Source organism: Pleuronectes platessa, chromosome 22 (genome assembly GCF_947347685.1).
Source record: "Pleuronectes platessa chromosome 22, fPlePla1.1, whole genome shotgun sequence".
NCBI classification, from domain to species: Eukaryota; Metazoa; Chordata; class Actinopteri; order Pleuronectiformes; family Pleuronectidae; genus Pleuronectes; species Pleuronectes platessa.
Window position 1 is genome coordinate 14,302,341 of NC_070647.1, and position 20,999 is coordinate 14,323,339.

Sequence of the window (20,999 nt, forward strand, 5' to 3'; positions counted from 1 at the left end):
CTGACTGATCTTTTTCCATCATAATATATTAACCGGTATCTCACCCCCGAGGATTTGACACTCATGCTGAGAACTATGAATAGCCCCCGCCTTAATGCACAGCTCATGTGGAGTAGAGCAATGTATTCACTTGGCTAAACATTATTTTTTCATGCTTCCCCTCCCTGTGCTTTTTTAGCATATTCCTATAGTGAGAAGTGAAGCGCAGGTCTTGTGATCACATGGGCTCTATTCAAACTGAAGGAGATTTGCACGACCCACCACATTAGTTGTGTTTTGGAATTGTGTACGATTGACTAATCGTTTTGTTTTTTTGTGTTCTCAGGGTAAAGGAATGGGTCGACCAGATGCAAAATGACTTGATCATGTTAACTGACACATCCACTGGCCTGCAGGACCTAATACAGGTAAACACCACCTCTTACACACAATCTGAAACTAAATCCTTCACATGTTGAATTGTACTGAAATGAATTTTATTGTCATTTTAAATAAAACCTGTTTTCACATATTAATTATTGAGCTTTTATTTTGTTGACTTCCCTCATGGATCGTATTGCTCCCTGCTCGACCTCGGTTGTCACAACGCATCACCAAGCTATAGTGTGTATATATATATATATATATATATATATATATATATATATATATATATACACACACTGTAGCTTGGTATATATATATATAGCAGCTTCTTATTAGACTTAATTGTGAATCATTTCACTCTGACAACCCTATATACGATCAGATGAGATCAACGTCACACACAGTCTCCTGCACTCACTCACTCACAAGCTCACGTGCAGGAGGAGAATAGGATGACTTTTTGTTTGACATTAATTGACACAATGCATCTGGAACTCCCTGCTCGAGAATCAGTCAGCCAGCCTTAAAGAGAAATCATTACACAACATATTCTTTTTCCGATGTGGTGACGTCACTCATCACCAGATATGAGAAATATGCATAACTGTCACAAATGTGTGTCACCAAATCCGCAGTTCTCAGTACCATGCACACAGCTACATTTTGTCAATACCTTCAGTACTTTTAGTCACAACATACAGAGTAGATTTTCGAATGAATGAAAGCATCCCTTATTGCAACATAACCCCAAATCTAAAAAAGTAGTAGTATTACCCTTTAGTATTTCTCTTCTACTAAAACGAAATGCACGTGTCTCAGTTGTGTGGTTGGAATGTCGGACAACAAAATCCCTCCAGGCTGCTAAATAATTGGCTGTTTGGCATTTGTGTGTGTTCTTTTTTTTTTTTTTTTATATCTTTTGCTAGAACATATTCCGTCGCACACAGTGAGTGGTCCTCTTGCGTAACCTGACAGTGCAATTCAATCAGTGCACATGTAGCTTCCCGCTTTAATCAGTGTGATGTGGTCGGTGAGATCCAGTGAAGAGTTTCCAGATGCAGCAAATTTTCACACTCTTCAGGGGCAAACTAAAAGATTGATGACAAGTTGTCACATCTGTACATCGCATTCGTATGCAATGACCTCATCTTCATATCCTGTGATCTTACATAACTCGGGAGCTGATGTGTAGGGAAAACATCCAAAAGCCTTAAAAGATTGTATCTGTGTTAAAGGTGCTTCATGTAACTTTTTTGCTATTGCTACAAAGCTAATGTTAGCATTAATACCTTCCTGTCTGTCTTGTAGAGCTGAACAATGCCCTTTCAGTTCCCACAAGCCACGCAACACACCTACTCTGCTACTTTACATCCCTCTACCACTTACCATCATCATGTGCCTGTAGGACTTCAACATAAAATGCAGGATCATCCGGCAAAATGTTATTCAAGCTCTTATTTTGGTGGTTTATGATCATAAATCTATTACAGCTGACCTTCCTGAGTTGTTTTTCATTCAGCTCATTATATATCTGTTGATATGTATATATATGTACGTATGCTCACTAAGACTAGGGACATATGCACTTGTTCAGTTTCATCTCTGCTTAACTCTGACCCACGTTTTCTCCTTTGTGATTGTCTCAGATATTTAAAAACCACAAAGCTCACTTCAGCGTGGAATCGAACAATCCGGGGGAACTGGTGTCGACGGCTGCCGCGAACATAGAGAAGCTGCTGGCTACCCGCTCCCAAGCCCTAAAGGTCAGTGTGATCTCCTTACATATAGAAAATCTGTGGCTAGAGACTTGACCCCTAAGAGCTGTCGATTTCTGTATTTTGAGAGTGGACATGTGGTCCAGTGTGCATCTCCCTTTAGACACAGCCCAGGGAGACGCACAGAAAGAATCTGCTTCTACTCATTTAACGTCAGGAGCAGCGCTGGAACACAGCCACTGCTCCAGGCCGTGCACTGATCCAACACAAGCAGACATCCTCCAGCCAGATGACTTAATTCAAAGTTACCAGTCTGGGGCGTGTGTGTGTTGTATCACTTTTTGTCACATAACGTTTAGAAGCCATGCTAGCAGTATACACGTAGCTCTAAGGGATTTTGGTCCAGACGTTCTTGGTTCCCAGGGGATGAATCTTGCTTTGATGAACTATTGCATGGACTACTGGGAAAGTCCATAAAGTCACTTTGCCCTGAAGATGAATCCTACTAACTTGGTAAACCCCAGAATTGTATTTTTGTACAAACCTCAATTCTGTCAAGTTAGAAATATAATTTATCCAGTGCTTTGTATCAAATAATAACTTATCTGGCAACATCCTCATTAGTTTAATTTGTGTTTAGTGTGAGCGAACCAATGTAAACATGCTAACTCACTAATACCTGCTTGGATATCAGCTTAAATACTCTTAAGAATGTTTGGATGCTTTTAGCAGTCTAAGCCTCACAGGGCTCATTCTGTGACTATAGACTCCAAACAATGATAGAAACAATAATAATAACGGAATTTATTTTAATACAATAAAATTGCAATCTAAATGATCAAATTACAAAGGTCAACAAATGAATCGAGCCATATAACCTTTAACTGTTCCTTTGTTTACAATTGACAGTTTCCCTTTCTCGATCAATCTGCCTCTGAGAGCCAGAAATACCAAATAAGGGCCTGACAACCTGTTGCTGTAGTTTACCCTCACATTGATTACCCCATCAGTCCAACCGAGCGTTTTAGTTTTTTCCTTACATCCTAATAACTGCCAGGGGATGAGGGGACAATTAGGTTCTGTGTTGTTGCCATGCACCTTGGGAGAGGAACACCACCGCTCAGTGAATTTGACGGCAGCCGAATGGAGATGTTACACCACAGGCTCTTTGTTATCAACACCATCTGCTGTTTATTCCATCTGTGCGAGTTAACAGCACTTTGCCCGAACACCATATGCTGATGTTCTTTGTTGTTTTCAAAAAAGTGTATTTTCCTCGTCATTGCATGGGCGTTGCAGAGGTGACGTCTCAGCCTGGTGTAAATGGCGTTCTGCGTAATGAAGTGGAACTGAGCCGGCTTTATGGTAATCGATTCATGCGAGTCACCATAAATAGTCGCGGGGTGCACTTAGCTGGATCGTGAACTGAAAAGGACGACTGAGGCATCCGTTATGTTCTTGACCCGACCAACCCTCATCTCGTAGTATTTCTCCGCACTAATTTCGGTATCCTCCCTCCTCTGTTTCCCTATCATGCTTATCTTTCCCCTCTGTGTTTCATCTCTCCCTCTGTTTACCCCTCCGTTCCGTTCGGAGTGGCCCGATGAGTGTGAGAGGAAATATGACGAGTGGAATAGGGAGGGAGAGTGGTGGGAAGTCCACAAGTGCATTAAGCCACACCTCCCACGAGGAAGCAAACAAAAAGACGAGATTGCCTATCGCAGTTCTCCTATCTGTTGGGATCTCGGCCTCTTAGTGCAGAATTCAACAGGCAGCTCGGTGCCTGTGTTCACGCGGCAGTGCTTCGACATTTCAGCTGGTCATGCTGAGTCACTGCGTCAGTAGAAAATAACAAAGAAACAACAGATGCAGAAAGAAAAAGATACGTTTGCACCATATTCTAGTGATTAGCTTATTTCCATCCGTTATCTATAAGGCTTCAGGGGGAGCTGGAGCCAATCCCAGCTGACTGTGGGTGAGAGGTGGGTTACACCCTGGACAGGTCGCCAGCAAATCACAGGTCCAAGAGAAAAACAACCATTCACACTCACATTTACAGCCACAGGGAGAACATGCAAGCTCCCCTCAGAGGAACCCATCAGGTTTGAACCCAGAACCTTCTTGCTGTGACAAGACAATGCAAATGGCATACCCTGAAATCCCACTTTCCAGAGATGACGCCAAAATATCACAGATAGTCTCAGCTGTCAATCGTGATGTTTCACCACGTTTTATTTTCGTCAAATAACTAAAGATGTGATGAAGAAACTCTCATTGTCCATGGTCCATGTCCCATCCACTAACATGGAGGAGACTTATGACCTCCACTGCAGCCGGCCACCAAAAGGAGATCCAAGTTAATTTCCAAGTAACCCTGTGGTTTTTATAGTTACCCCTGTTCCCTGTGTCTTTGCTGTAGTGTAATGAATTGTCCTACATTTCACAGAATGGAGTTAAAAGCTTTTCCAGTGCTTCCAGTCTTTCAAACCATCAATATCTGACTGGTTTCCATTGATTGCTGATCGATCTTCATACGATGCATCACAACAAACTAAATTTTTAAGGGTTTATCGAGTGTAAGCTGGATGAATGGAGGCATTTCTCTTTCTCTGTCACTGGGCCAACTTCTCTCCTCTGGCTGTGCATCCAGAATTTGTATTTGTTTGTGTGCTTTTGTGTGGGTGTGGGTGTGGGTGTGGGTGTGTGTGTGTGTGTTCCCGCACTAGTCAGTGAACACAATCCCAAAAGAATGATGGCTGCTGTCATTAACTTAATCAGGGGCCGGCTTGGATTTGCTGTCTGTCAATCTGACATCTGCCCGTCCTGTCGCCTCAATTCAATCGCAGCGTCCTGACGCCGGCGCCTACTGGACGTGCAATCTCTCACATGTTGGCAGCTGTGGCCACTCGGAGAGAGAGAGAGAGGGTTTCCATCACGGCAAACGCTTTATGGCACAGATCACTTGTATGTCAGGCTCATAGTGGGAATAACTCTGCAGAAAACAAGAAGCACACTTCACGAGACGATCCCAGAGCTGCTTAATGTGACGAGTTGTAGATTTCAAAATATCACCTAGCGAAGCTTCCACCTTATTTAGATTTATTCATGAAACATAGATCAATACTTTTCCTCAACACTGTCGTATACTTAATGTGAGAAATCTTACTTCCCATGAGACAGTGACTATGCTCTTAATGGGAAGGTGAAAATATCTTCAATTTACTCCAATGAAATCAAATGTAACACCTTATGTTGATATAACAACTTAAAGCACAATGTCAGCCTGTGCCACTGAACATAGAAGTTTCTACCTGCCCATGCTTTTAATTTGAAAGGATTTGCATCGTGCTCGTGCAGCTACAGAGGTTTCCTGTCGGTTTGGAAAAGTTCAACATGGAGCTGAACAGATCTGCTCCAACACAAATGATTAATGGTGTCATTCGGCCTCATTTCTCAGTGAAGAGCGCCAAATGATTATTGATTCCCAAATCAATTTGACAATTCTGTTTCTATGTTGTTACTTTTTGTGTAACTTTTTATTTTGTTTGTTGGCAGCGTTCCTCCTCTCTCCTCTCGCTGTATCTCCCTCTGCTCCACACTGCTCACATTCTGCCACACGGTTCTGTTGTCACAATAAGAAAAGTCTCTGTCTGATACACACACAGACCTGCACAGTTTCTGCACCTGCTGTCCTTCAGAATAGACTTTACCCTGAAGGTGTCAGGGTTAAACTCCGTTTGGATCATCGCACTCGTCTGTTTCCACCGTTTCAAGTTAATGTTCACAAAGCTCTGACTGGGGAGAGATTCTTTTCTTTTCTAACGCGCTCTGCACCGTCCCCTCACAGCGAGTGGTCTTCTGGGTTCAAACCTCCCGGGTGGTGAGGGCCTTTCCCTTGTTGCCTCCGGGTCCTCCAGCTTTTTTCCACAGTGCAGGTGCAGGTTAATTGGTGTCTCTAAATTGCCCGTAGGTGTGAGGGTGCAGGGTTGTGTGTGTTTTATATACAGGGGGGTGCTGATGGAAGGATGTTGCACCACAATATTCTGCATTGTGCGAAATGTGGTTGACATTTTTTGTTTTTTTGTCAGAGGGGGATGTTGCTGTGTGTAAAACCACATGTGCCAGACTGAGAATTATCTCCCACATCTCTTTGATACTTCAGAAGATGAATCTGTTTCCTGAGGCGGCTGCTGTCGTGAATTAGTTTCACTGTGGATTCAAACTCTGGAGATTACAGCTGCTGAATCTTTACAGACACTCCACTTGTGGCTCTGAATGCACATGTAGACACAAGGGCCATCACTGTTCTCTTAATTCCTCCTCTTGTTCTTCACTCTTGTCACACATAGTGTTTTGTTTCACCCTGTTTTTTACTCTGAACTCTCTCCTCCAGCCCCGTCCCTCCATCCGTTCTGCTCCTAACTCCCTCCTGACTTCCTTTCCCATAACTTCACCCCGATTCTCTGTCACTCCTCATTCCCATTTTCCCATTGTTGCTTTGCCCCGTGTTCCTCCGTCCTCCCTTTATGTCCCATCATGTTTCTTCCCCTTTACAGATGTGCGTGTGTGTCTGTGTGTGTGTGTTTGTATATGGATGATAAATGCTTCTGAAAGTGAAGAAATGTTAAAATGTGATCTCTCTCCATCTCTGAGTCGTCTTTCCTCCTCGGGATATTCATTCCGTTAAACATGCAGAGAGTGTTTTAAAACCAGAAGTGTTTCATCACATCTTGTTTAGCATAAGCAGCCAGATGTGAGCACATGTGAGCATATAACAAAAAATACTGACAGTGATAATTGAAAATTAATTTTTATTACATTACAACTCGCTAATCGCTCAGACAGGAGTCTCAGTGTCTTTACTTTGAGGTACTTGTACCAGGGCTTTCATCAAATTTTTCAAATTAATTTGACTCAAATTTCTAAATTAATTTAACTTATTAAACTCAATGTTTTGAGTTAATTCAACTAAATTTTCCCAATAAATTTAACTCAATTTTTTTGAGTTAATTCAACTCCATTTTTCAAATAAATTTAACTCGAATTTAACATGTACAGCAATTTAAGACCAAGTAGGAAGTAATATTTACAACTTTCATTTAAACATGCTGCTATTCTTATGATATTATTGAATAACACAGTGGACACATCCATGAGCGGAGGCAAACAGGTACAATATAAAAACAGAAAAATGTAAATACTGTAGATTCAACAAAGGTTTCCCAAAACATTGCAAGTAACATATCAATGTTTGTGCATTGAAAAGTAGAAACTATTTTAGGTTGTGCAAACACACACATTTGTCCCTCCCACAAAAAAACATGAATATTTGATGGATATGATGCTGCGGAAAATTTTGAATCTGCGAGATATAGTGTGTGTGTGTGTGTGTGTGACTGTTTGACTGATTTATCACCACTTGTTGGTGTGTTTGTGTGTCTGTGTGTGTGTTTGGGTGTCTTTGTGTGTGTGTGTGTATTTTGCTCAATGATGACTGATTTATCATCACTTCTTGGTGTGTTTGTGTGTCTGTGTGTGTCTGTATGTGTGTGAGTGTGTGTTGCGGGCTATTGTCATCTCAGCTGTCGATATAAACATATCAATCTTTTTGGGGTTATTATAAATAAAAAAGAAAAGGATCGAATTGTTCATAAGGACTTTACTGCCTCCCCTGACATTATTGAAAGTTTTCTGTTTGGATATTTTTCTCAGAGATTTTATTTGACTCAGTTCATCAGAGATAAACAAAGTGACAGCAGGAGGGAGACGCTGCTCCCCTGCATCGTGTTCCTCCTCGGTTTCTGTCTCCTTGTGTCTGTGACTCAGAGCCTCCTCCACTGTACCATGATGCTCCAGTCGTCTCCATCGTGGTTATTCGTCCTCAGCGTACACGCGTGTTGTGTAACAGCAGCTGTGACCTGTTGATTAACTGGGAACTCGCACATCAGAACAGATTGTACACACACGGTCCATTCTGTTAATCACATTGACCTGAGCGTCTCGCCTCTTCCCCGATATCCAGGCCACCCCCGACTCTGCTCTCATCAATTATTGAGCTGCTCCTCTTAACCAATACTCTTTGATGGAGCCTGTGGTTGACAGGTCATTTCTCTTCCTACAGTGACACAGGCACATATCTCAGATATGGTCATTTATCATACACTGGTGGGGGGGAGGAATGTGTGGTGGTTGGAATTTCCCAGCCGTTTCAACAGAAAATGACTGACAAAGCCAGAATACACTGCAAAGCTTTCACCTAACCGACTCATTTTAAACACAAATTGAAGGTTAAAAGCTTGCTCGTCTTGAAAGTGGTGCACTTGGGTCGAGGTAATTGCACTTACTGGTTTCCACAACGAACCAAATGGTTTAACAAGCAGGTAAAAGTAACAGGTCTATACTTTACTCGCTGCCAGGGCCCAACCGGCCTTTTTCATCAACATCCATGAATTATTCTCTGAGAAATTGGTCTTGGATCTTTGTCAAATCTGCCCCTGGAGTTAATAGGTTCTTTCCATTTACTGCATATAGAAATGAAAGTATAGACTTCTTCTTCTTCTTCTTCTTCTTCTTCTTCTTAATACTGAAAATGAAATATAGTCTCAATGACAGACTGTTATTCAGTTTCAGTGAAGAACCTCAGTCATTCTGGTAGAATATTTCCTTTTGTTTTGTTCATCACTGATGTACATTCACTGAACTCCTCACAAAAGCTCCATTCACTCTTTACCTCTGAAATCCTAACGCACTGGAGATGACACAAAACGACTACACAACCAGGGACACATCCCCTTTCATGTCCTTTTGACATTTAAAATCCTCGATCTTCACATCTGACATTAAAAAGCCACGAGGAAGGATCACACCGGCTCAGGACGACCTCGGACCAGAGCAGGACGAGTGACATGCTGGGACGAAGGGGAGGTGACTCTGTGTCAGCGCCCTGAAGGAAGTCCGTCTGATGCTTGGTACCAAACCTTTAGGGACGCTGTGCCCCGCCGAGACCCCCCCCCCCGAGGCAGAGGAGAGCGTACTGACCTGAGTAGAAGGTTGTTGTGATTACATTCAAAGAGAATAAGAGAAAAAGAAGAACGATATAGGGAAATAAAAGAGAACAAGGTTATTTCATCCTGTTTTCCTGAGGAAAAAAATAAATAAAAAAGACCACCCACCGAGCAGAGAAAGGAAGGGCTTTGTAAATTGACAAGATTTTATTGAAAACCAATGCCATTAGTGACTCTGATGGTTTGTCTGATTCTATATCGATTCCCTTAAACGGTTTATAATCCATTTTCCGTGCAACGGGGGGGGAGAAATAGGCTTACATGGATTTTCAGCTTCACGACCAGTCTTCCATTTCTGAGTCCGACCACAGGGTAAGAAAAAAAAGGATGTGCATGTGTGCGTGTGGATTCCCCACAGGTTGAGGAGTTACTGGTGTTGGTGGGGGTGGGGGGTCTAACGCCACACTCACCCAGTGTGGCCCAGATGTAAGATGCTTCCACTTGTTGCTGATTTCTCAAACCTGACTTTAAATTGACATTTTAACCCACAGAGATGAAGGCCTCACACTTTGGACTGATATAATTCTGCCACTCTTAAAGACCGACCTTTTTGTTTCACCGGGTACAACTCACAGAAAAACCTTAACAAAGGGACCTGATGAGCTCGGAGGTGTTTCGATTCCAGTGCTTGGAGACCAGGTTCTTGATTCCCATCCCCGGTTTAAAGGGGAATAGGTCTGGAGAACGGACAGCTGAGGGCTGAGCTATTTGAATATGGATTGCTGAGGGTTATTTCAGGCCTGGGATAGCATTAGCACTTTGGCAAGCTGATCCAAAAAGGCTTTGGCTGTCCACCAGAGTCTGAGCCACAATTGCTCGTCATTTTTTTATTTTTTCAAATAAAAACAACAGTTGCCTTCCAAACATGGCCTCTCGGGTAGGTTTGAATCGCGCTCGGCTTGCGTCCCTATCGATAGAAACCCAATTTTCATTATCATGAGTGGGCTGTTGGCATCGGCGCAGAGAGGCAGCTTTCGAGCCGGGCCTCGGAACGGGAAGATAATGAACCAAATGTTCCGGGTCCCTCGTGGTGCCACCGCACGGGAGCCTCTTCACTCTCATGGACACCGTGGTCGCCATGCAACGTAGGCATCACAAACAGATTCCTCGCTCTCTGTCACGGCTCTCTGTGTCGCCCTGGTGCAAAAATGAGAAGAAAAAAAAAAACATTCATTCAAGCACCATCGCCCGCCTCGTGTGTTTGACACCGGGGTCGGGGCGTTCGTTTTTCATTACGCTGTCGAGAAAAAGGACGAGAGCACTTGAGTGGAGCTCGTTAGGGCGCAGTGTTATGTGGTGGTGCGTAATTACAGAGGAGTCACTGATCTCTAGTGTCTGGAAGTGTGTTATTAAACCGACACTGGATGACATGCTGTGAGTCATTAGACACTGCTGTTAAAGCCCTAATCACAGGGCACACACACACACACACACACACACACACACTCTCACTAGCCTCCCTCGCTCACACGTTCTTTTCTTAAGTTGTAGAATAAAAAAACGAAAACAGTTTCTCCTCTTATGCTCAAACATCACAAGCACAAATTACTTTTATTCAATTTCATTTATTTGTGTGAATAAACCGAATACACTGGTTTATGTGGTCACGGTCCCTTCATCCAATCGTGTCCCATCCAGGAGCGTCTCCAGCCGAAGTGCTGCTGAAACGCATCGTCTGGAAAATTGCTGATCAAACAACATAAATCTTCGGCTCGTGTCACATCTCCAGGAGTTATTATCGGCAGCTGGCTTATGCTGATGGTTTCCCGGGCTGGAGCGGAGTGGGCTCAGTGGGAACTATTATCTATGTTGTTCGTGGTCGGATCATACTTCATAGGCCTCGAGCCAAAGTCATTTTGAACTACGCCAGTACAACTTTTATGCAAACAAAATGGAAATTAATTCTTTTTTGTGATATTTTAGATTGTGCAAACACACATTTGTCCCTCCCACAAAAAAACATGAATATTTGAATCTGCGAGATACAGTGTGTGTGTGTGTGTGTATTTTAGTCACTGATGACTGATTTATCACCACTTCTTGGTGTGTCTTTGTGTGTATGTGTGTGTGTGTCTGTGTGTGTGTGTGGCGGGCTATTGTCAGCCCAGCTGTCGAACTGTTTTGTGTGTGTTGCTGCTTTGTGTTTGTCATCTCTGTTGTCCTTATCAGACACACACACATACAGAGAGGGAGTGTTAATTTGATGTGGCTCACTCATTACTGGTGTGTGTGTGTGTGTTTTAGTTCCATTCAGGCTCACACAGCAGCAGTTGTGTACAGTTTACATTGTTGTGTGGACTTTTTGTCGTCTGCAGAGTTTTAGACCTTTTCCTCCTGACGTATCGACAGCAGCTCGGTGTGATGAGAGCGACCGTGAAACAAATCGAAATGTGTTTGTAATCGCTGGCAGTAAATCCTTTCTTCAGGTTATTGTTGCCAAACTACTGCTGCAGCTCTGTCGCACTCTGTGGTGTTAAAAAGGGACACCTTTGAGTCTATATTGTCTCGATGTGGGCCGGTTGTTGTTGCTGCTGGCGGGAAGGCAAAGTGCCCAAACAAACCGTGATCTTAAAACGGACAAATCAAGGGTAATAGAAAGTTTGGCATCCACTTTGAGTGACAGCAACGTACAGTAAACCTGTGTGCACGTGCAGAGCCGCCGTCTCGCCGCCGCCGGCCGAGCACAGCTGTGATCGGGAGTTGCTCGTAGCCAGCTGGCTCAGAGATCGCGTGCCGGGCTGCAGGAGAGCTGAGCTGTCGGAGCAGGTGGATGGAGAGACTAGCACCACTTCCACAGAGGTGGTGAGACGGTGGCGGCTGCTTCCTGAACAAAGGACCGGGGTTACAGCAAAGAGGGTTAACGTGTCAACCTGCTCCTGCCTGTTTTATTTCCTGGGTCTGAGTGTGTGTGAGTGCAGATGTATATCTCCCTCTCTCCCTCTCTCTCTCTCTCCCTCTCTCGCTCCCTCTCTCTGCCTCCCTCGCTCTCCCCCTCTCACCACCCTCCTCCGGGCTCCCTACAGGCTGAGCAGGATAGATCCGACTAAAGTGCTGCCAGTCACAACAGCAGATGCTCATGTTTCCTTTGCTCTCCCGAGCCTCCCCACACATCAGTAAGATGGCAGGTGTGTGTGTGTGTGTGTCTGTGTGTCTGTGCGTATGTTTGTGTGTCCTAGCAGGACTGGATGCTCTAATCAGACTGCCAGGAACGTGTGTCTCGATGGGCAGCGTGTGTTTTACGGCACATCTTTGTGCGTTGCTTACTAAACACAAAGTCAGGCGAGTTGCAGTAAATCATTATTCTGTGTCTTCACATCACAGAAGTGAAGCTCAGGGAAACTTGTGTTCCTTATGTTTGTGTGTGTGTGTGTGTGTTAAGAATTGAGCTGTTTACTTTCAATCTCTTATCCTTATCCTTCTTCACAGTTGTAGCAGATGATCCAGTTAATCACATGTTACGTTCTTGGTTTCCATCATAATTACTTCTTCCAACCGGCAGCTCAAACAGATTGAGTCTGTTTTTTATTCTAAAGTAGATAAAAATCCACTATATTTTCAGACAAATTATACTCAAATGCATAATTTTCTGGATGTGTGTGTGTGTGTGTGTGTGTGTGTGTGTGTGTGTGTGTGTGTGTGTGTGTGTGTGTGTGTGTGTGTGTGTGTGTGTGTGTGTGTGTGTGTGTGTGTGTGTGTGTGTGTGTGTGTGTGTGTGTGTGTGTGTGTGTGTGTGTGTGTGTGTGTGTGTGTGTGCGCCCCTGTTGCTCACACAGAAGCTAAACCTGCCGATTCTTTCATTGCCAGAAAGTCTCAAACCTACTCAGCAGCAAACAGCAGGCCCAGATCCTCCTCATTATCAGCCCCTCAATATGCTCTCACGAGTCACTGCTGCTGCCTGCTGACATCACAACATATAATGCCAGCTCATTAGCAACTTCTTAATTATTTCACCGTGATTATTTATTCTAATTACTTCCCCGCTCCTTTGGTATTTGTGTTGTATTGTGACTTATTAGCTGACGTGTGTTTTTACACGACACCTCCGTGTACCTGTGACACCCTGACACTGTTCTCCCATAGGAGGCTCACACTTTATACAAGTTTGTGTCCAAGCAGCTGGAACACTTATTGTTCACGTTTATATTTATAAGCCCTTTACTTGTTGCTGCTAATAAAAAAAAGTTCTACTTGGATGTGGTTACCATCACTGGTGAGATGTAACAAAGCACATTTACTTAATTACATTACTCGAGTACATTTCTCATGTATTTTTACTCAAGTCGATTTATTTTTGAGGTACTTTTAAGGTACTTTTTCTCCTCTTCACGTATCTGTACTTTCCACTCTACTACATTTTGTGTTACATGATCACGTTGTTTTGTTATAACGAGTCAATAACGAGGGGAATTGGTTCATTGGTCCAATCAGGCATTGATTAACATTTGACTCCGCCTCCTGCAGCAGCATCACTGACGGAGAAATACCTTAGATGGATTCAGAAGAGGCTGAGTATGAAAAAACTACTTTTAGTGTATTTGAAAACTAGTACTTTTACTCAGGAACACCCTGGTTAACGTGGAAATAGCTTTTGATTCAACACTAACATCAACACTCGATGATGATTCCTCGCTAAGTGCTTTTGTTTTTCCTTCGTAAACCTCCAGGTCTTTTTGAAGCTGCTTCGACTCTTCAGAGTAAACTACCCTTGATGGTTTGTGACCACAGGATCACATGAGTACTTTATTAAGATTGATTGAAACACACACCCCAACGTTTCTCTGTGCCGCTAATGACCTGACTGGAAACTGACATTATATTCCCATTCGGTTTGTGCAGCTGGGTGAAACTACACAACATCTGCAAAAGGCTTTCATCACCATCAGGACACGACTTGGAAAATACTCAACAGAGAAATATTGCTTGGAAAAGGTCTAACGTTGTGATGTGACGGCTGGTGGCCAACCGGGAGCGCGTGCACACAGAAATGTCAATTAAATGTAGCCCAATTACTCCCCCCCCCCTCAAGTGACATGTGCCATCTCACTGATACACACGCCACCACACGCCAACATGGTGAAGCTTCCCTCCATACAGACTCCCAGCTCCATCTCACCTTTGCTCCCTTGCCAGCACCAACAACCTTAATGAGAAACACCGAGGGGGGGGGGGGGGGGGGGGCGCCGAGGGGGTAACCGTGCTTCAGACCACACGCGTGTCGGTGTTCCCACCTCCCAGCATGCATCACGGGGCAACCTGGTGCTATAACGAGTGATCTGAAGCCAGATCCGAGGGAGGGGAAGATTTCATTATCAAGTCGCTGCCTCGGTTTTGATTATAGAGTGAGGGTTTGACATTTTAAAAGGAAAGAGGAACAGAGGGATCATAACCATCAGCTTCGCTCCTGCAGAGAATCTCCCTTTCATCCAATGTTATATGTTTGGAGTCACTGAGTTTATGTTTTCTACTACTACTGAACCAACTTTCTTAAAACTTGATGCATAATGTATCTGTATCTGTAATCATATTATGAGCCCACAGTGATATCTCTAGTATCAGTAGAAATATCGACTTGGTGTCATGTTCAAAGTCTGATTTTGCACCAAACCCGCTCAGTGATCGGTCTTTGTTCTGCTTTTTCAGATTCTCGTGACGTTCTTATTAATCCAATAATTCATTATTTCAGCTCCCTCCCCTTCTCCTCCCGTAGATGAGTTTGTCCTGCGCCGCCATCACATCTCCTCCTCTCCTCCTGTTTGACTCGGAGCCCTTTGTGCCGCGCACACACGGGCAGGAAGCGCTGGATTTGATATTGGAGATTTCCCAGGGGAAATTAATAGTACAGTGCATATCTGGACCAGGTAGAGATTAAAAGCTGGGCCCATTATAAACCCATTAACCTAGTCATTAAGACCAGATCTGGGAGAAGATGGAATGGGGGGGGGGGGTTTTGCTAATATTAGTGTCACAGCGTTGGTCCTAATTCACCCCAGCTGGAGCGTAGAGGAAATTAGGAGTTTTCCCTCAACTGAATGTGTGACGCTGATATTTAATAAATCATATTTGCTTAATTTAAAACAGTCTGTATTTATATTTATAGTCAATCAGTGCATCTATGAGCAGTACTCTTTCTATCACACATCACACAAAGGCAACCCGCGGTAGTTTGGGTTCAGTGTCTTGCCCAACGACACTGGTCAGTGTCATGCTGGTCAGTGGTCGACCCGCTTTGCCTCGCCGCCCACAAGAAGCTGCACGTAACTCAGTGGAGTTAGAAATCTTCAGAGCGAATGTTGGGTTCAATGCTGCATTATGATGATCGGAGTCGTATAACCGTAAAGTCTTTAGAGGAATATTAAACATGGACTAACATACTTCTATCTCTCCCCCCCCTCTTTTCCTCTCAGCGGCTGGCGATGGAAGCAGAGAAGTTTCAGATGGAGCACCATTGGCAGGGCGACAGCGAGGTGAGTGAGCCCCGGTCCGATCGGTTCATTAACCTCTTAAGAAACGGGTGAAATTCGCCTAAAACGCCTGTTTGAGGACGCCAAAATTAAATTGAATGCTGTTCTTGAACTATTTGGAGTACATGCATGATCTTGGTCTCTTTTGAAAGTTAACATCCTGAACTTTCCCCCCCAACAGTCAGAATCAATCTAACTGCTCCTGGCATTGAGTAATAGCAGTTGGCACACAGTGAGGTAGAAGGTTTTTATTTTCGCCTGAATATTTTTGGTAAACAGATGCCTGCTGATGACTCTAGCTGGGACTTATGAGCTGAAAAACATAATGGGACTCTAGCATGAAGCCTTGACTAGCCCAAGTTCAAATTTGACTACAATACCACAGAAAATGAATATTTTACAGATGTTTTACTAAGGGCATGTCGAGGCGTTTTCCAAAAAGGTCATTTGGAGGCTCCAAAGGACCCTTGGTACCCATGGTAACCAAATAGGCTAAAAAGGCTACTTTTTCACTAAAAATCATACTTTTATATAAAGGAGACAAAACTGGTCATATGGTTAAAAATTTATTCAAATATACATCTTTCAAATTTTTGGATACATGCCAGCCATTGTAGCAGTCACGACTGCAGGAGGAGGCTTGTGGAGGACTTTGTAGTGCCCTATCAGGATGTCAGCACCCATGAACCTCGATGGACCTATGTGGGAAAAGAAAAATTAGTCGGGAGCTATTAGAAGAGCCGTACAGAGGCACCACACCCACACCTATATGCATATCTGTTCACATTCATCTCGACACACAAAGGCACACTCATCTCTCCACCATCTATATGCACATTCTAATTCTCAAACAAAGACAACTATTTTCTCTCCCACATCTAAATCCACACCTTTTACTAATCAACAGCAAATCCTAAAAAAACACACGAACACACACACACACAGTAATTTAGTTATTTATTATAATAAAATACGTACTTGTCAAGAGTAATGTCTCGTCCTTCCTGAAACATGGCGTCTGCCTCGTAGTCAAACGACGTGTCGCTGTCTTCCTCTGATACGTCATCATCAGACTTGTCGCTGTCACGCCGATAACACAGATCCCTTTGCTTGTTCGGTCATCAAGTTTCATTTCTCTAAACGTTTCTCCATAGTGTAGCTTCAAAACGCTCCATAGCAAGACTGAATTCTGCACACGGATCTCACAGCAACGCCCCCGAACTTTTACGCACCGATCTCAAAACCAGTGCTCACTTACTGTTACGCACGGAGATGAGATGCTCTGGAAGCACCTGTTCGCTGTTGTGCAGTGACTTGCTGTGTGTTGATAGTTTTCTATCAGGTCGCGGAGGACATGTACTTCCTGGAAAATGTAATTGGCTAAACGATAAGTCAGTCATAACAAAAATCGACTGCAGTTGGCTGAGCCTCGCCACGTCAGAAGAAGGGCGCGCACTGTCTGTAAACGAGGGCTCTCGTTGGCTTTTGCCGAATGTGGACAACCCCTGCCTTCTCCAATTGGGTCGAATGAGCTGTCCATCTAAAGGTTAGAGTGCACCCTCCATTTTGAAATCCAGAGAGCTGCTTTGTTTACCTTCTACTAGAAGTTAGGACGGAAAAAAAGTCAAAGTTGGCACTTAGCTGCTGGCTACTCTGAGATTACGCATCAGCTGGGTGTGGCTATTCTTTGATGAAATAGTGTGCTATGGAGTGATTAAGTTACTGGATTCGATCGTCTGGACCTTTGGCAATGTACCAACACCTTTTTTGTTGGAATGTTATCGATCTGTGGATTAATATCATGCTTCTTAGGTGAGTGACGTCGACTGTCTTAATAATTTTTTTTGGTAAGTTGTCTGACTGTTACGTTGATTGTATCGGCTGTGGTGATCGGATCTTTAAATGGTTTACATCAGTGGAATCAGAAGAATCTTAGCTTTCTACAGATATGTGTATTAGTACCTAGCTGTACGACACAGTTCTTTAAATACAAATGTTTGACGCTGATCGATAAAAAAACACACCTTGCGTCCCGAATACGGGACGCGATTGCATAAGGAGTTAACACTCACACAGATCAACTGGTGCCATGAACTCCGTTAAGAGGAGGGCAGGGAGGGGCGGGGCAGGGCGGGGCGGGTTACTCATGCTCCGATATGATTCTAATAATCCAACGGCAAATCTCATTAGAGTGACAGTCAGGCTGTAATGACTTCATGCAAGATTGAATTTCATTATTGTGCATAATTGGCAGAAACACCCAGGCATGATGATGAACATGCACGACTTTCTCCATTAACCCATAGTATTAAGAATGCATTAGAAGCCAAAGTACAGCAAATAATATGAACCCACTACGGCGCATTCAGTTACTTTGACTAATTGCAGCCCCCCCCCCCTTCCACAACGGCAGCCGCCTCTGGGGAGTTGCAGTGAGAAAAAGGCCTCAAGCTTTCTGGAGCCATTAAAGAAATGATTAATGATATATATGAACATTCACTGATGGAAGAGCTTGAAAGAAATTCAACTTCTCCATTTAGCCTATTAGCTTGGAGAGGGGGGGGGACATCGTGTGTGTTATTTGCCAAATCTTAATGATTCTTTTCCATTAGAAGTTCCACATCAGTCAACTTCTTGAGCTGAGGAACCAGGGAAATAAATAATCTCTCTGAGGACAGATTTGTTTTCCACTGCAGTGGCCCCTGAGTTTCATAAATTTAAATTATTTTGTTAATTTTTATTCCTGAACCAATTAAACATCTCTCATTGCGTTGTAATTAGGCTTGGATGTGAAGTGGTGGGATGTAGCAAAGTACATTTACTTCAGTACTGTACTTATGTGAGTTTTTCATGTATCTGTAAATGTATCTTAAGGTCCTAGGTATAAGTAAAGGCTACACTCAGCAAGTACTTTAATACTAGTTTATTTAAATGCAAATACTATATAGAAAAGTTAATGTGGTGATTTTATTTGTAATTTCACAAACATTCTCAGTTCATCCTCCTCCTCTGTAAGTTTGTGATGTACAGGGAATTCATTTTCATCAGTATGGTAAATTAGGAACATTTGTAGATTCCACTTAAAAGAGATATGGTTGAGTATAAAAACATCTGGAGTGTTTCATGACGTGTTAAACCTCAGTGTGTGACAGGACTGATTGTTTGAATATCCATTCATTTTGTTCACTCTTGAAGTTCATGCTGCAGCGGAGGACGGAGCTCAGATCTTCACTGAGGTTTCCAGTGGCTTCTCAATCTCTGACTTCAGACCACAGTATAAACTATTATTCTCTAGTACTTGATTTTAAAGAGCCAAGTGGAATGAGGGTTTGTTGATAGACAAAGTATTTCCTCATGATGCACAGACTGTTGTCGTCATCATGTCCAAAAGAGAACGTGTCCTTCATGGTCTTTTATGTGGGACCACAGCTGGACTCTGACTTCAGACAGTGCTGTGTCTGTAGCTTTAAAGAGGCTCATAAACACCGTGCACATGTGTACAGTGTTTTTAAAGGAAACAGGCTGGCGACATTCGTGCTGCCAATTTATTCTAGAATAAACATTTAGCATGAATCGAGGGCATCCACATTTTCTCTAATGTGAAACACTCATGCTAATATGCAGTCTCAGCAATGTCACAGCCGTATATACAGATGTGAAACAGATTTTAAAGATCATCCTGACTCCTGATGTCCATTAAAAAACCATTTACTTAGTTTTTGTATCATAGTAAATCGTGTGCATTTTTTAAATCAAGTAGAGTAAGTGTGTGTGTGTGTGTGTCTGTGTGTCTGTGTGTCTGTGTGTCTGTGTCTGTGTGTGGGTGTGTGCGTTTGTTCTCTGTCACCTCTGATAACTGGGCCAGTTCTGCTGGGCACCTTCTCCCTGCTGACTTTAAACACTTAAAAAGCTGTGACTGCTGCGACAGAGCCACACGCCGGCATGTGTCAGTGCATCATTACTGTTGCTATTTATAAAAGCACAATCCAGCTGCTACACACAGAGGAACGCCATCGTGTCGCCATGTTTTATACCGAATTCAAAGTTCCTCTTGTGAGATAAATAGATTTTCATGTATTTCCAAAGTTAATATTGCACATATTTGAAAAAGTGCTCTTCTCCAAAACCTGTAGTGTGAGTTGTGGATGTTTGGATTCGCTGAGCGGGGATTTGATGAGTCAAATGTGGAGATGAACTGTAGTTAACACCATTAAAAAAAGCATCTTCTTATCCAGACCACACACACATTGATTTGGCAGTAAACATCACACCCACCACAACATGCCTCCTAACTCACAGCATTTATTTTCCTCTCCCTTCATCTTCGTCCTCCATCTCTCACACATTCGACACGGGGGGCGTGAGGGTGTGATCATCATCTCTTAAGGTGAACGCCGTCTTGCGGTAACTTGACCTGACAGAGAGCATCATGGGACGGTTTCCTGTTTTCAGCTTCTTTACATTTGCTCGTGTCATATCGGCCCCAACACCTGGACATGTGGCTGAAACAGCACGTCTCCTGCTCCGTCACAGGAAGGGGGGGCGTATGTATGCTTGTTGGCACAGTTTACTCATCCCTCCTCATGAGCTAATCACACACTGTTTAAGCGAAGGGTGTGGGGGGGGGGGCGGCGGGAGGAGGGAGGAGTTTCCGCCCTGTTGGCTCGCGGCTCCAGAGGCGGGAGGCAGGTGCTGGGGAGTAGGTGGCGCTGTGGCTCAGGGGCGTCCTCACGTCAGCGGTGGGGCCACCTCGTTAGCCCCCCCCCCCCCCCCCGCTGGCCTGTGTACTGACAGGAGGCCGAGTAGTGAGAGAGCAAAACATCAACACTTCTGTTCACTGATTGTCAGCGTCAAACAGAGACACAACAGTGGGCTGCAAGAAATACAGCAAGATTCAGAACCAGGCACGAAACTTTAAAAACCTCTCTTCTGTTGGACAAATTGAATTATGTATAAAGTAATGTGCTTTTAGTCTTGTTTGCATGTTTTTAAAGAAAACTTTTCAGCAGCTGGAAATCTTTCTTTTAAAGGGAACTACTCACCATGCTACAGGGAAGATAAGATTAGTCAACATATGGGAATGTAAAAATATACACAGAGTAGCGAGATAAATACATTGTAAACACCACAGACTGTATATAAAGAGTGATCAGCGTCTCAGTTCAAATTAAATAACGAATTAAAACCAAACTTACAAAAACAAGCACTCTTAACTACCTTAAAAGACAGAAACCATATTTAAGAAATGTTTTAATAAAGTGTACTTTTATATTTTGATCCATGTCCTATTCACTAGCAGCAGGTGGACATACACGGTCTATGTTCCAAGGTGTGTCGGTGTATCATGACCTCACTCTCCGCTAGTTACAGCAAAGCATTCTATATGCTAATTG

The 20,999-nt window shown here is 43.4% G+C and overlaps 1 protein-coding gene and 1 long non-coding RNA gene across 2 annotated transcripts in view; one reads left to right on the plus strand and one right to left on the minus strand.

Annotated features, from left to right (window-relative positions):
• Positions 1-20,999, plus strand: part of LOC128428928 (voltage-dependent calcium channel subunit alpha-2/delta-1) — an 87,973-nt gene that overhangs the window by 14,897 nt on the left and 52,077 nt on the right. The window contains exons 2-4 of the mRNA XM_053415198.1: positions 326-407; positions 2,013-2,129; positions 15,550-15,609. Of these exons, the coding sequence (XP_053271173.1) occupies positions 326-407; positions 2,013-2,129; positions 15,550-15,609 (259 nt within the window). The remainder of the gene's footprint in view (positions 1-325; positions 408-2,012; positions 2,130-15,549; positions 15,610-20,999) is intronic.
• Positions 16,160-16,938, minus strand: LOC128428929 (uncharacterized). The gene is made up of 2 exons (XR_008333851.1): positions 16,585-16,938; positions 16,160-16,304 (listed from the first exon to the last, which is right to left on the minus strand). It is a non-coding gene; the product is annotated as an uncharacterized LOC128428929 (long non-coding RNA).